General features: G+C 41.8%; 1 protein-coding gene across 1 annotated transcript in view; it reads left to right on the top strand.

Annotated features, from left to right (window-relative positions):
• Ccdc146 (coiled-coil domain containing 146) overlaps positions 1-14890 on the top strand; it is a 146493-nt gene that overhangs the window by 120555 nt on the left and 11048 nt on the right. The window contains exons 10-14 of the mRNA XM_051174808.1: positions 8540-8635; positions 9496-9666; positions 12668-12756; positions 12842-13006; positions 14034-14258. Coding sequence (XP_051030765.1) covers positions 8540-8635; positions 9496-9666; positions 12668-12756; positions 12842-13006; positions 14034-14258 — 746 coding nt within the window. The remainder of the gene's footprint in view (positions 1-8539; positions 8636-9495; positions 9667-12667; positions 12757-12841; positions 13007-14033; positions 14259-14890) is intronic.

Below are 14890 nucleotides of genomic sequence, written 5' to 3'. Positions count from 1 at the left end.
CATTGTTCTGGTTTTCATGTTTTGGGTGCTAACTAGTTGGGTTTGCACTGCCCTTACCTTTTCAATGCTTGCCTTAAAGTGTAGGATAGCCACCCTGGCCCTAGTGGAGCCCAGGGAGAACTAAGACTTTCCTGTTCCTAGATGATGCTAGAACCTTTGAAGACCTGCATTCTGTTTGCCTTTGTAAGTCTAATTCCTCCAAACACACTTTTAATGTCACTTTGCAAGTTATTCTTAGAAAAGGTTGACCAATTACAAGCTACTCCTTAGCCTTAGCACAACACATCAGATGTGAGGTTGGAACCCTGAACACACAGACTCAGAAGGAAAGAAACCCCTGTCCCTAATCACATCCTTTCCCCAATCCAATGTGGTTGCTTTGGCTGCATCTTTTGAAATCTCTCCATACACAATTCGACATGTTTCTAGTCCACCTGTATGTTCCAGTAAGAGTGTCTTCTAGTAGGTCCCCGAGAAAATGAGAGTGGAAAATAACTTGTGTGTCAGAAGAATGTGATAGTAAATATTTTCTCCTCATGAGAACCACACATAAATAGTGTTTAACTAGCTGTAGAATCAATTTTGACAACTGAGTTTGTAATTTTTATTATAAAAATAAAGGACATTGCTCTCTTTTAGACCCCAGTCTGTACCACACAATTTTTTATTCCTCCATACACCAAATATTCTCTTGTAATTTTAGATGACTCAGAATTTGGTAGTTACACTGCTGTGAACAGGTTAGGTCCCTCCACACGTGATTCAGACAGTAAACGCTGTTGGCTGTTCTACGAGTTGTGTTTCTGGGACTTTAGAATATCCTGACTCTTGTTTACGGCCAAGCTCTCCTCCAGCTGCACACATTTCCTCGGTAATTAAATGTGAAAGAAACTCAGTTTATTCACCTGCTGGTGTGTTCCTTTGGTTGTTAGCTAGAGGTCATCGGTAAGGATCAGAAGTCATTTCTTCAAGAACAACAAATGACTGAGTTTCTTTCACATTTCAACAAAGGAGAACGAACTGTGGAAGTCCCGGTAGAGAGGACTGAAAGGACTCACAGCATTTGGGCTTGTGGCATATGTTGGGGAGGCAGTTTAAGGAAAGGGGACTCTGTCATGAGTTTGCATGTTGCCTGGAAATGAGAGTAATTCTGATTAATTGACTATATTAAATCATGGTCAGTAATCAGAACAGAAAGGACAGGACGATGGGGGGAAGCCGGAATTGGTAGAGAAGCTGCAAATGGAGAATGTATAGCATTTTTGTGGCTTGGGCAGTGTCCATATTTTTTATTGTATTCAAACAATTATGGTGTGGTCTTGCTTTCAATTTTCATTGAAGGAGTCCCTTTGTCTGGCATTGATGTTCTATGAATTGTTGATGCTGAACAGAACACCAAGAACTAGCTGTGAGTGGCAGGCCAGCTCTGCTATAGCTAATAGCTTCCTCTCTGGCCTGCACAGACTAGTTTCCTATAGTTAAGTACTTTCTACCTGACTCTGTACCTACCATGCCACTTCCCTCCATGATGCCCTTCTCCTCTCCCCTGTATTGGAGCTCTTAAAACATGCATTTTCCTCTGTTGGATTGCTTTCTACCTGTGAGGAAAGCATGTTTTCTAGGAGCTTTCTGATAAAAGGAGAGTGGAAAATGACTTGTTTGTCAGAAAATGCATACTAGAATATCATTTTTCTCACTAGTAGCATATATAATTATGATTTAACTGAATATGAATTTTATATGATAAATAATTGACTTCAGACCAAAGGCCTTGATCACTTGTCTTCCTTCTAGCTTGTTGAGTCCCTATTAAAGAGATGTCAATGTCATTATGATTCTTGGTCCTTTGTTTTAAAACTTTTCTGTAGCGGGCTTTCTTTTGGGCCTCCAACCAGCTCCCAAATCATGACATAGAGACTTATTATTTGTGAGTGCTCGGCTTTATCTTATGCTTGTCCTACTAGCTCATAATTTAAATTAACCCGTTTCCCTTCATCTATGTTTTGCCTCAGGGCTTTTTATCTTTCTTTCATTCTGTATGTCCTACTCCATGTCTATCTGGCTGGTAGCTGCCTGGCTGGTTGGCCCAGGACATCTCCTTCTCTCCCTTGTTCTCTCTTTCTTTCTCTTCTGGAGCCTAGATTCCTCCTCTGCCTACCTGTCCCACCTGTCCCCCTACTGCCTAGCTATTAATCATTTAGTTTTTCATTAGACCAATCATGTGCCATTGTGCAAGGTCAAAGAGCAATGTATCTTTCTATAATTAAACAAATGCAGCACAAACAAATGGAACACACCTTCACATAGTTAAAGTAATATTCCACAACACCTTTCTTTCCCATGCTGGAAGTTTAGAGGCTCTTTTCCTTGCCCCCAGAATGTTTAATTTTGCAATGATAGTCTCACAAGTAGATCTTCTATCTTTACTCAAGTCGGGGACTCAGTGGATTCTAATGTCACTCAGTTCTTTGATTTTATCCACTTCATTTTCTTTTCTCTGTCTGTCACTCCCAGTGCCCTGTTATGCAAATGTTGGGCCTTTTGAAAGAGTTCTCTAATTTCCCGTATTATTTATTCATTATTTATTTATTTATTGCATTCATTTTGTCATTTTGATTTGCTACAAGGTCAATTGCCTCAGCTTTCCGTTCTGTCTTTCATGCTGCTATCATAGCAGATCTTCCCATGAACTCTTTTTGCTCTTGATAAACTCTTTGTTGTTGTTTTCAGTACTTGAGATTGAAGTTAGAGCTCCACACATCTAGACAATATGCTTTCCATGTTGGACTGTAATTCCAGCCCTGATGGTTTCTTTGCCATAGTGTTTTGTTTTGTTTTGCTTTGCTTTGCTTTGTTTTGTTTGAGGCAGAGTTTCACTATGTAGTCAGACCTGGTCTCAAACCAGTGATGGTCCTGTCCACTTCCAGACTGCTGGGATTGCAAGCAAGATCCTCCTACCCAGCTCCAGCTCTTTTTCTGTACATTACTATGTGTATTTCCCATCTTCTGTTATCTCACCAGAGATATAATCACAGTTCCTTCTTCCTACATGGAGTTTATTTCCTTCAAATTCCTTTTTTCTGGATTTCTGGATTTTGTTGCTTGTGTTTGTTTTTGTTTTGTTTTGTGTCTTTCTCATTAGAAATTGCCCTCTAATATACTACAGTCCTTGGCTACCTGTTCATATCTCTGAACAGAGCACTTTAAAGCTAACAGGGAACTGTCTCCCACTAGTAAGGCTTTTATAACATTGATCTGATTATACCCAAAACAAGAGGAATGGCTTCTGACCAAGTTAGATTTGCAGTGAAAGACTGAAATTGTTGGGTTTTAAAAGTTCAAAGCTACATATATAATGACATAATTACCTATTAAATTTAAAATATAGCTCCCATAAGATATAAAACGAAGAAATTTAAATGCATTCTGATCTTCTCTCACTGATTTCAAGCTCTATTACTATGGTGTGAGTAACAGGTACAGTCTTCTCTGGCCTGATGACCTACTCTGCTGGCCACTGCCCACAGCTGGGGAATAGGGAGGAGCCCAGGGCCAGTCACTCCCAGCTGGACATTTCCTACTTCCATTCAATCCAGAAAGGCGAGTAAAGGGTGTAAAAGGTGAACATGAAGCTCCACCTAGTCTTCAGCCTTTATTCCCCCAGGGACAGTTATCTGATTCTGCTGCAGCTTGTTTGTTGATGTTGTTGTTGTTGTGGTTGTTGTTGTTCACCTTTTCCTCCTCCTTCTCCTCCTCCTCCCTTTTTCTTTTTCCCCCCTTTGGTTTTTCAAGTCAAGGTTTCCCTGTAACAGCCCAGGCTGTCCTGGCATTCTCTTTGTAGACCAGAATGGCCTCAGACTCACAGAGATCTCATGCCTCTGCCTCCTGAAGGGCACGCCCCACCCCCTAAATGTCATTGTATTGAAAGACTCTCCCACAAACTCAAGACAGTCTCAAAAGAGTTGGGAAAGTTTCAGATAAATGTCCAAGTATTACACTGCATGCCAAGGTTCACTGGTCTCATCCAGGGTGTTTACTGCCAAAGGGCAGTGTCTAACATCCTAACTTTTACAACAGTTATGGCTGGTTTCTCATTCATTGAAAATATCCAGAAGAACACTGTCCAGCCATTAACAGCACCTTCTAGGGAACAACATTGGTTTTGAGGGTCGGGTAGGGAGGATCATTTTTTAAAATTATTTTATACATGTTTATTGTTTGTCTATAATGAACATATCTTTAAAACATGAGGAGCCATTTAAGGAGAAATCTGGCACTAGTGAAATGCCCAGAGGATGAACCCAACTAACAATCTAAGCAATAGTGGAGAGGCTACCTTAAATGCCCTTCCCTGATAAAAAGATTAAATGCCACCCTAGAGCCCTCATCCAGCAGCTGATGGAAGCAAAAGCAGGCACCCACAGCTAAACTCTGAGCCAAACTCCTGGAATCCAGTTGTAGAGAGGGAAGAATGATGAGCAAAGGGGTCAAGACCAGACTGGAGAAACCCACAGAAACTGCTGACCTGAAGAAGTCTGATAGGTGGGAAACCAGCATAGAATAGACCAGACCCCCTGAACATGGGTGTTAGTTAGGAGGACTGTGCAGTCTATGGGAACTCTGGTAGTGGATCAGTATTTATCTCTAGTATATGAATGGACTTTGGGAGCCCATTCCACATAGAGGGATACTCTGTCATCTTAGACACATGGGAGAGGGCCTAGGCCCTGCTCCAAATGATATGACAGACTTTTAATATCCCCCATAGAAGGTCTCACCCTCCCTGGGGATCAGAAAGGGAATGGGCTGGGGGTTGGTGAGGGTGATAGGGGAGGAAGGGAGGGTGAGGGAACTGGGATGGACATGTAAAACAACAACCTTGTTCCAAATTTAAATTTTAAAAAAGGAGAAATAACAGATCTAAGAATTAAATATATGCAATCTTATAAAACTTGTTGACATGTACAATTTGGGGCTCAAAATTCATCAGAAGTACCGTAAGCCATCTTCTATTCCATAGTTAGAATTGTGGCAGACAATTTTTGCCCTGTTAGTGGGGACATCAGCATGGTTGTAGTATGTGTGTGTTCACCGGGGATGTCGGCATGGCTGTAGCATGTGTTCACTGGGGACTTCAGCATGGTTGTAGCATGTGTTCACTGGTTGCATTAAGTAATTTCACATCACAAAAAGTCCAGAGTTCTTTTGTCTCTCTTTGGTCATTCTTACTGTACTTCTTCTCAGTGGTCACAAGATGGCCATCCTGCAAGAAAGTGATCACTAGCTCGGCTGGCCTTGTTTTTTTTTTTTAATGTAATATTTTTATTACTTCTTTGAGATTGCATGCAACGTTTTTTTTTTTATCATATTCATCCCCCACTCTTTCATCCAACTCCCCCTCATCCTCCTTCCTCCTCCCTCTACTTTGTGTCCTGTTTTTTAAATCTTTTTAGTAGTCACTGCCTTGCTGCAGATATCCTGGTCTTCTGGCATTTACCACCTCTCTGTCCCCTCCTCCCCTGAGCCTCAGCTGTAGGGCTGTGTTGTAGATGTACATGCTGTGTCTGGGCACTCCTCACCCACTTGTTCTCTGCATTCTGACCAATTGATACTTTCCATACGGTCTCTGTCTGCGGTAAAAAGAGCTCTGAATGAGGGTGAGAGCTGAACTTCTCCATGGCTGTAAGGGTGTTCCAGGACCTCATCAGTCATGAGTAGTCGTGTGTTTTTAATAACACCAGGCATGAAACCCCTCCAATCAAGTGGGATATAAATGCCACACCCCTAGGCTATAAATGCCATCATTTCACATTTCAGAATAGCATGACAATCTGGCTATCGCGGTCTGAAGATGGTACAGCTAGGTAAGACTATTGATTGATTTTGTTCCTTGGCAACTGTTATAGCTCCCTTTGTTGCTGTGAGAGCCTCAGAGAGAAGGCTTCCAGGCCAGCATTCTCCAAGCCCTGCATCTGACGTGTGTGGGGTCTTCAGCAATAGGGTCCAACCCTCTTTTCCTGAAAGGCAGCCAAGGCAACAACAATAACATTTATTGTTTTTGTGGGACTCTCTCAGGTTCCTCTGACCAACAACTCAAATGTTTCCCATGTCTGACACTGGGGTTTTTACCAGATAGTCTGTGGTTTGGAAGGTAGCATTGTCACTCCAAGTAAACACACACACACAACCCATGATATGTAATTTTATAAAACAATATGACTCCCTATGACTTTTTCAAATATCACTAGAGTCATTTATCCCTCATCCTTCCCTTTCTTTCTATGTTGCCATCCCTTCACCACCCCCAGGTAAGTCTCCTCCACCGATGTTTCCCATTTCCCATTTCCCCTTTCACAGCTACTGTGTCCTCCTATTGCACTCTCTAGAGTCCTGTCACCTACGACTACTCCAGACTCTCTCCTAGCCTGTTTTTACTTCCTGATACCTGCGGTTACTTAAGATTCTGGACAGGAACCACAGATAAGACAGAACATGTAGCAAGTGCCACTCTGGGTCTGTTACTGTCATTGAGTCTTTTAACATAAAGAGATACCTTCCCAGCAATCCTACCCAGGAGTCTTCCCCATTTCCCTGGCTCTCCCTGGCCCCAGCCACCACACTGCCCCCACCCTCCCATGGCAAAGCTGTCTAAGGACCCTTAGATACTTGGGACATGGAACAATGAAGTTCAGCTAATAAGAGAAAAATTGACCTCCACTAGATTCTGCTAGATAAGGCTCTGCTACCAGCTGCTCATCTTATTAACCCTTTCACAAACCATGTGTATGTATGCAATTCTGCAGAGACCAGAGGCCTGAGATTTATAGATAATTTAATCAGAATAAAACATACATGAAGTAAATACACACACACACACACACACACACACACACACACACACACACGCACGCACGCACGCACAGTGTTGGAAAAGCACAAGCCAGAAATCAAAATTGAGTGCAATTCATAATACTGTTCTTACTTCAAAACAGTGGAAAGAATCAAAATGTCTGAGACCTCAAACCACAGAAATCGGCCAGGAGCTTTTAGTTGACTAAGCAAGCTCTTGTGATTTTCTGTCATTTTTTTTTTTTTACAAGATTTCCTGGTCCCAGGTGTTAGACTCCCAGCCTATGGGAGTACAGCATGGGGAACAGCCCATCTAGGCCCATCTGCAGCAGAGGATGCTTATTTCTGGGGATGCTTGCTCACCTTTCTATCCCAGACAAGAGAGGTGGAGCTCCTCCTTATGGGTAGCCAACACTGCCCATGTCGTCTTCCAATTACTCAAGGCTACACAAGTTTTCCCTTTGCTTCGGTCTGTCCATTAAAAACATGAAGTTCTTTATATCACTATATGAATTTCACAAAACCATGACACATCCCCTTAAGTGTAGTCTGGGCTGCTTGACAGTTAGCTGTCCATGGTAGGCGAGACCATGAGAATCGGGAAGCACCCGGCACCTGAGGATACAGATGTTACTGAAGAAACACTGGCTTACACAGATGGATGGGGCCCACAAAAATACATGGGAGCTACTTTATAAGAGCATTTTGAACCTAAGAAAGATTCTGTTTGGTGACCTTTAATCTACTGAGCAGAATGTCCTTCCCTTCTTGCTGTGCATTCTGGCTAATGCACAGCTCTGGAGACTCGAAGTCTGTTGTCACTGGAGGAAAAGAACCACATCAGGTTGCACTTGTTGGCTTCCCATATTGGGGTCCAGAGTCAAGTAGGGAGGGTATAATTACCCCAAAGTGACCCTTCCACAGTTTTGGATGCCCCCTTCCCTCATAGCTACTGTATGATTTCTTATCAAATACTTTCCCCAAATGTATTTTAACACAGCAAAAGCATAATGGCAAAAAATGTAGGTTTCAACAAAACGATTAAGAAACTTTTTTCTTTAAGTAATAATTTCCCATTTGCTCATCAAACTTTCACATTTAAATAACAAGTTATTCTCAACTGCTTTTCTTTGGTCTATAGGATTTCATAAATGAGTGTAGACTTGATAATCATAATTACTGTCCCATGAATGGTCAAACATTTGGAGGTTCCTCAGTTCCTGACTGAATTGATGAGGCAGCAGGGTATGGTGGTCAAAGGGTGCAGTGGACAGACAGACAGTGTGGTGCCTACCTGGGTTTGTACCTGCACCGCTGAGGCGAGTCCATATGTAATTCTCTCCCAAACAACTGCATGTCTCTTGGCATTTGTGAGGAATAAATAAGATCATGTCTCTAAGCCCCACACCACTGCAACACGTTTAAGTGTTGCTCAGTACATATTAGGTATTAAGATTTATTTATACAGGATAAAATACTGTTAGCTAATGGACTGTGTATTTTTGGTAGATCTTTATATTTTATTTCACATTGGTTTTATAAAAATAAATAAATAACCAGAGTAGGAAATTCTGGTAAGGTCGGGAATCAGAGTTTGCCTGCCAGTTCCAAAAAAGTGTGCAATGGGGTTGAGTATATGGTATTGGACATTGTTTTCATTGCAGCACTGATTTTAAATTCTATCTTCCAGATCGAAGCTATCCCTAAAGATGACCTTATGTTGCCTGAGAGGAGAAGAGACCTCCACAAGGAAGTGGAATTAGCTAAGAGGAATCTGGCTCAGCAGGTTAACTTCGAACTCATTTGCACTTCTGTCTCAGAATGGAGCATAAAGTTGTGTTTTTTAAATGTTCTACAAAAGCACATCAAAGAGATGGTAGGGGATGGGAGGGGTAGGCAGCTGGGAAGGGAGACACTATCAGAAGATAATGTGCATATGCCAGTGCTATAGTGAAACCCACTCATGTGTACAATAATGTGAACAAATAATGTGCATCAATCTTTAAAGGGCACCATCTTGCTTACAGTGGGCCTATTTCTTCTTTGTGGGAGAAGTTTACTGAGAATTGAGTGAAGTGCCTCAAACATGCTAGCCAAATAGTCCAGCACTACTGAGTGAGTGCACACATACCATCCTCATCTAGCCAAGTGGTCCAGCACAGCGTGAGAGAGCGCGGGCGCACACGCATGTACACAGACACACACACAAACACACACACACACACACACAGAGAGAGAGAGAGAGAGAGAGAGAGAGAGAGAGAGAGAGAGAGAGACGCCATCCTCATCTTAAAGTTCATTCCCTACAATTTTTTTTCTGAGGAAAAAAAAGGACACGTTTGAAATGGTGAGCCTTTTACAAATAAAAGGGCTATTGATTGCACTGAAAGTCAACTTGTTTCATTGATGTCTATTTTCAAATTTCAAACTTTTGTCATTTAAACATCTAGCCACTTTAAAACACACTAAGAAAAAGGAGATCATGCTAACCTACTAGTTTGCATCCTTCATAAATTAAAGGGAAAGCTGGAGCAGAGATTTGGGTGACTCTGCTCTCTGTTGACAGCATGAAAGGAAGACAATGTTATATGCTAACCTTATGGTGCTCCTTCAGAAAATGAATTATAATCCTGTGCTTTCCAAAAGAAAACCCTATCAGAAGCTGAGGCCAGGCTCGTAGAACAGCATATTGCTGAAGAAAATAAACTTTTAAAGGAGCAGGAGAATATGCGAGACCTGGTATTCAACCTGGGGCGAATGACGCAGATCAAAATAGATGAACGAGAACAAAAGTCCAAAGATTTCCTGAAAGCCCAGGTAACTGCTTTATTATGACCTCTCATTAGTTACCACAAGAGTTTAAGGGGGCCTTGTTTTAATGTGTCGTTAATTTGAAAGAGGTAATTCTAAATTTCCTTCAAATTTGATGACTATAAATTATTTCATAAAGGACACTGAATCATACACTGGAAAAGAAACCAACCTCAGGGTTTAGTTTTCAGCAGTTAGCAGGCTAGAAGTTACAAAAGCCAATCAAATGATCAGAGGGGTCTGAACAGATGGCAATTTGAACAAGGATGAAGTAAACATCTACAGTGGCCAGGGCTGTCAGGTACATAAACCACAGAGAGAGGCATCTGCAAGTTGCAGAGCCACAGGTTGCACTGTGACTTGACTTGGGACAATGTAAGAGCAGAGCTTGTGAACAGTCATCAGATGAGCAGTGCAGAATGTGCTCAATGACCCCTACAAAGTGCCACAAGCAGCATCAGAAAACAGAACCCTCCTGCAGCAGGGGCTACATTTAACGCTGGAATCTGTTAGTGAGTCCACAGGAGGACTGTGTCTGGGTGCTTTGTTAAAGGTAAATAAAGTCTGGGAAATAGTTCAAGGCTAGAGTGCCTGCCTATGAGAGCTGCTTTGATCTCTTGCCAAACAAACAATAAAAGTGTGCATTATGGCATGTAATCAAGAGGTAGTAGACTCGGGGGGAACAGTAAGTTAAAGTTTAGCCTGGATGATATAGTGATACTGTGTTTCAAGAATTAATAATAATAAATTTTTGATGACTATGATATAAACTATTACTAAAGTAGAACTTATGCATTTGTCATGTGACCTTGCTTGGCTATTTGTACATGTAATCTTTGTTCTCATTCTGAGTGCCAACATGGGGGTAAGATATTTTCTTCTTATTCCCCAGAAGGAACACACACTTAAACAGCATTGATGGGCATTGATGTGAAATAGATTCTGTAGCAAAGACAGGAGGAGGCAGCTGTAACCACACAGATCCCCAACCATTAGCCTACTTCTCAAACACCTCTTTCACTGTTTACTTAGACACATTCATAGCTGAGAAGTGAGAAGTTAGACACACCTGGCAGAGGGAGAGGAGGAGGGATGTCAAATGAAGCAGAGAGAGGCAAGAATAGATGGCGAGGTTCACTCAACCCACCTTGAACTGTTTTATTTCTGTTGCAAAAGTTAACGGAGCCCATGGGATCATTGGATTCATAGGAACTGGAGTCCTGGGATCATTATATCATAGAAAACAATGAGGAATGGCATAGCCTCTCAGGAACTGGAGTCTTGGGATCATTGTGTCATAGAAAACAATGAGGAATGGCATAGCCTCTCAGAAACTGGAGTCCTGGGATCACTGGACTCATAGAACACCGATGAGGAAGAGTATAGCCTCTTGGGAACTGGGAAGAGGCGAAGCCGAAGAGACAAGGATGACTATAAGAGGGGCAGATTAAGTTTGAGAAGGTCATCGCCCCTGAAGTCGGGGTCTGGGGTGGGATTAACCAGTACAGTGTGTCAGAAGCCTCCTCTGTGGTTGGAAGAGTCCGCTTCTATGAGATTCCTACTTAGAAAACTTCCTCTCTTTTAGAAATTTTTAGATAAACTAGAGCTATAATTTGTTATTCCAAGAAAAGAACTGGTCTGTTTTACAAAGTAGACAAATTTTAATAGATCCCAAAATTTGACCCTTATGTTATCTATATCTATCCTTGTGTTATAAACACAATAATCTACATAAACTAAACTGTTACCAAATGAACTTATTCATAATAAAGCATAAGACAGTTCTTTTTGAGATGTGGAAATCATAAGGGAAAATATTGTTTGTTCCTCAAGTGTTTCAGTATTGCGAATTACTCTTTTAAACATTGGTTGTAGTTAACTGTTTCTCCACAAGAAGGCATTCAATCTTATTAATTTATGTAATGTCTATATCTCTTTTTAAAGAATATATAAAGTGTCTGAAATAGGAATTCATGGTGACATTGCTGTCGCCCACAAGACGGCATAGTTTAAGCTACATCTTACACCTGCTTTATTCTTTTCATGTACAGTCACCTAAAGGTTAGCTTGTTGACTCACATTTTCGCTGAAAATTATACAAAATAAATTCAGTGTGCATTCATTCTGCCTTGGCTCTACCAGGCCAAATGCTTTTGCTCTGCCTGCCCCGATAGACAGTGACTGAAACTGCCCACCCCCAAAGCTACCAGCAGAGACTGTCTCCAGATGCTTCCTGTGCCAGAGAAAGGTCCCACCAGGCATTTCTATCTACAGAGTATCACTGATAAATCCAGCACTTGATAGATTATTTCTTAGGATTTTTAAAGCTATAACTGCTTTCTTTTTAATATATTCATATTACATATGTTTATATATTTCTATTTAGTATATATATATATATATATATATATATATATATATATATATTTATAAACAGTCTCAACATGGTGCCTGTTATCAAGGAAAAATACACCCACCAAACACACAAAAAATGGAACTGCACTTTACAGCCATTGCTTCAGTCTCACAAATGCCATAGAGGGTTCAGGTCACAACATTTGTCAAAACTTCCTGTAAATCCTCCTCATCAACCTCAATAAACAGCATGCTCACCAGGCTGGGTCTCCTCTCAAAGGTGTCCCCGGTTCCCCACACTGTCCTTTGTCCTCTCTTGTTCTTCACGAGTCTTAAGTAACCCCCTATCCTGGTTGATGGTGGTCACTTCAGCTGGCCAGGCAATTCTCGTCTTTCGCCTGCCCTCATCTGCCCAACCCAGCAGCTTAGGAGGGGTTAACCGATAAGAATGGAGTTCAGCAGGAGTAGTACTCTTACATTGTGTTTTTGTTGTTGCTGCTGCTGCTGTTGATTTTGGATTTTCAAGGCTGATCCTGAATTCTTTGCAATCCTATTGCCTCAGTTTCCCAAGCATTGGAATTGCAGACATAAGCCACTACACTCAGCTTTGTAGTTGTTTCTCTTTATTTCACACATAATTTTTACCTTGCAGCAAAAACATTCCAATGTCATTAAGGAAATCAAAGCAAAGGACCTTGAAATCAGACTGTACAAGAAGAAAAAGCATGAAATTCACCGGAGGTAAAACAATTTGGTCATGACTTATCTACCTGATTTTGGGGAAGGTGTTGTTTAGTTTTCAATTTTCAAAACTATGTTTCCACAGACTCCGAGAATTTGCCAAACTGTATGACACAATTAGAAATGAAAGAAACAAGTTTGTTAACCTCCTTCACAAAGCTCATCAGAAAGTGAATGAAATAAGGGAAAGGCACAAAATGTCACTAAATGAACTGGAAATTTTGAGAAACAGTGCTGTCTCTCAAGAAAGGTAAGAGCCATGGACAGCCAGAGTCCCCAAAGCCTTGTCTGTGTCGCTCTAGAAGGTCCTGATGCTCACGGAAGATGGCAAGGCTTTCAGAGATGGGAAAGCCTGGTCACAGGTAACAACACTGGCACCTGGGCACACTTCTTATTTTCTAAGAGTCACATGTTTCAATGAATGCAAAACTCTAACATAAAACTGTGTTTCCTATGATGATGCTGGTGTCCATTTGCTTAATTAAAAAAAGTGTAAATCTGATAGCCTGCACCTGAAGTTAGAAGACAAATGACATTTTAGGTAGTATCCCTGTTGCAGACTTCAAGCATACAATGTGGCTGTAGAAGGCGGAACTGCTAAGAGCAACATTCTCTAGACTAAACTCACAGCTCTGGCGGTTACTGTCTGTGGGGCCACTCGACTTCTCTGAACTCTTTCCTGATGCATAATCTTTGTCAATATTGTGATGGACCTTTTGTTACTAAATGAGTCCATCTATGTAATAATACAAAAAGAATATTTACTGCATGCAAACATCTACTGGTCTCTTTTACCTGATTGCCTGAGACTACATAAATGGATTTTTCTGTTGGCCTTTATTGCCCAGTTGACTTTGAGAAAGATAATATCAAATACACTCATTTGAAAAGCATAGTTGGAAATAGAAATTTCCCAGTCAGCTTCTTACCTGAAAGGAAATTAAAATATAACATCCAGTCTGTGATTTCATCCAGCCTGACCCATGCTCCTAGACTGAGACCCGACAGGCATTGTCAGTAGACGCACCTCTGTCCTCCTGAGATGACAGAGCAGCAGCAAAGGACCCTTTCACAAAAGACCGTGGCACAGTGGTTGACACAATGGCAGTACCCTCACCTGGCTGGAGGGATGAGCCCCCCACAGAGGGGCTGACATGAAGTCCTGAAAGCACTGTGTAGTGATGTCATTTCAGAAGACACACGTTTTAGAGTACCTTTCAGACATCTTCAGTATTTTGAAGAAAATGATCTTCCCCCACTGTGCCTTATTTTAAAAGGAAGCTGCAAAACTCCATGCTGAAGCATTCCAACAGCGTGACCATAAGGGAAAGCATGCAGAATGATGTGTGCAAAATCACCACTAAACTCCAGGAAATGAAGGAGAAGAAGGAAGCCCAGCTGAACAGCATGGACAGGCTGGCCAGCATGATCTCCATGATTGAAGAGGAGATGGTGCAGCTGCGGAAGAAGTATGAGAAGGCTGTCCAGCGGCGAAACGAAAGGTATAGACCACAGGCTGGCTCAGGCTCAGCGCCCAGGGGCCCTACTGAGTGCAGCCATGTTCTTTACCCTTGTGGGGGGAGCTGTGCATGAAAGAAGAGAGGCTGTCTGTGGAAGGGAAACTAAAAGGAGGGTTTGGGACATTGGAAGATCAGTCTGTGGGACACTAGGACAGCAGTTATCAACCTTGCCAATGCTGTGACCCACTAGTACAGTTCCTCATGCTGAGCTGGCCCCCAACCAAAATACTATTTGTGGCTAATTCATAACTGTAATTTTGCTACTGTTGTGAATCATAACGCAAATATCTGATACTTGATACTCAGGGTATCTGATATGTGACCCTCAGAGGGGTCATGACTCATGGGCTGAGAACCACTGCTCTAGGATAACAATGAATTCCTTCTGCACCCCCTGATGTGAGTCAGTCTCTGTAACATCTGTCCATGTTGGCAGGGCCTTATCAACCTAGTTCATTTTCCCTAAAAGGAAGGAAGGCTGAGAAGAGAGGCATGTTTCTTCCAGGTGTCAAGCACGTCTTTAACAGTGTTACCATTTTAACAGTCCCACACACTGCAGTTTCTTGTGTCTGAGACACTGGTTGGGGTGCAGCTGCTGAGGGGACAGGGGGCGG

Source organism: Phodopus roborovskii, unplaced genomic scaffold (assembly GCF_943737965.1).
Source record: "Phodopus roborovskii unplaced genomic scaffold, PHOROB, whole genome shotgun sequence".
Classification (NCBI taxonomy): Eukaryota; Metazoa; Chordata; class Mammalia; order Rodentia; family Cricetidae; genus Phodopus; species Phodopus roborovskii.
The sequence above is the reverse complement of the archived record's forward strand: the minus strand, read 5'-3'. Positions and strand labels throughout refer to the sequence as shown.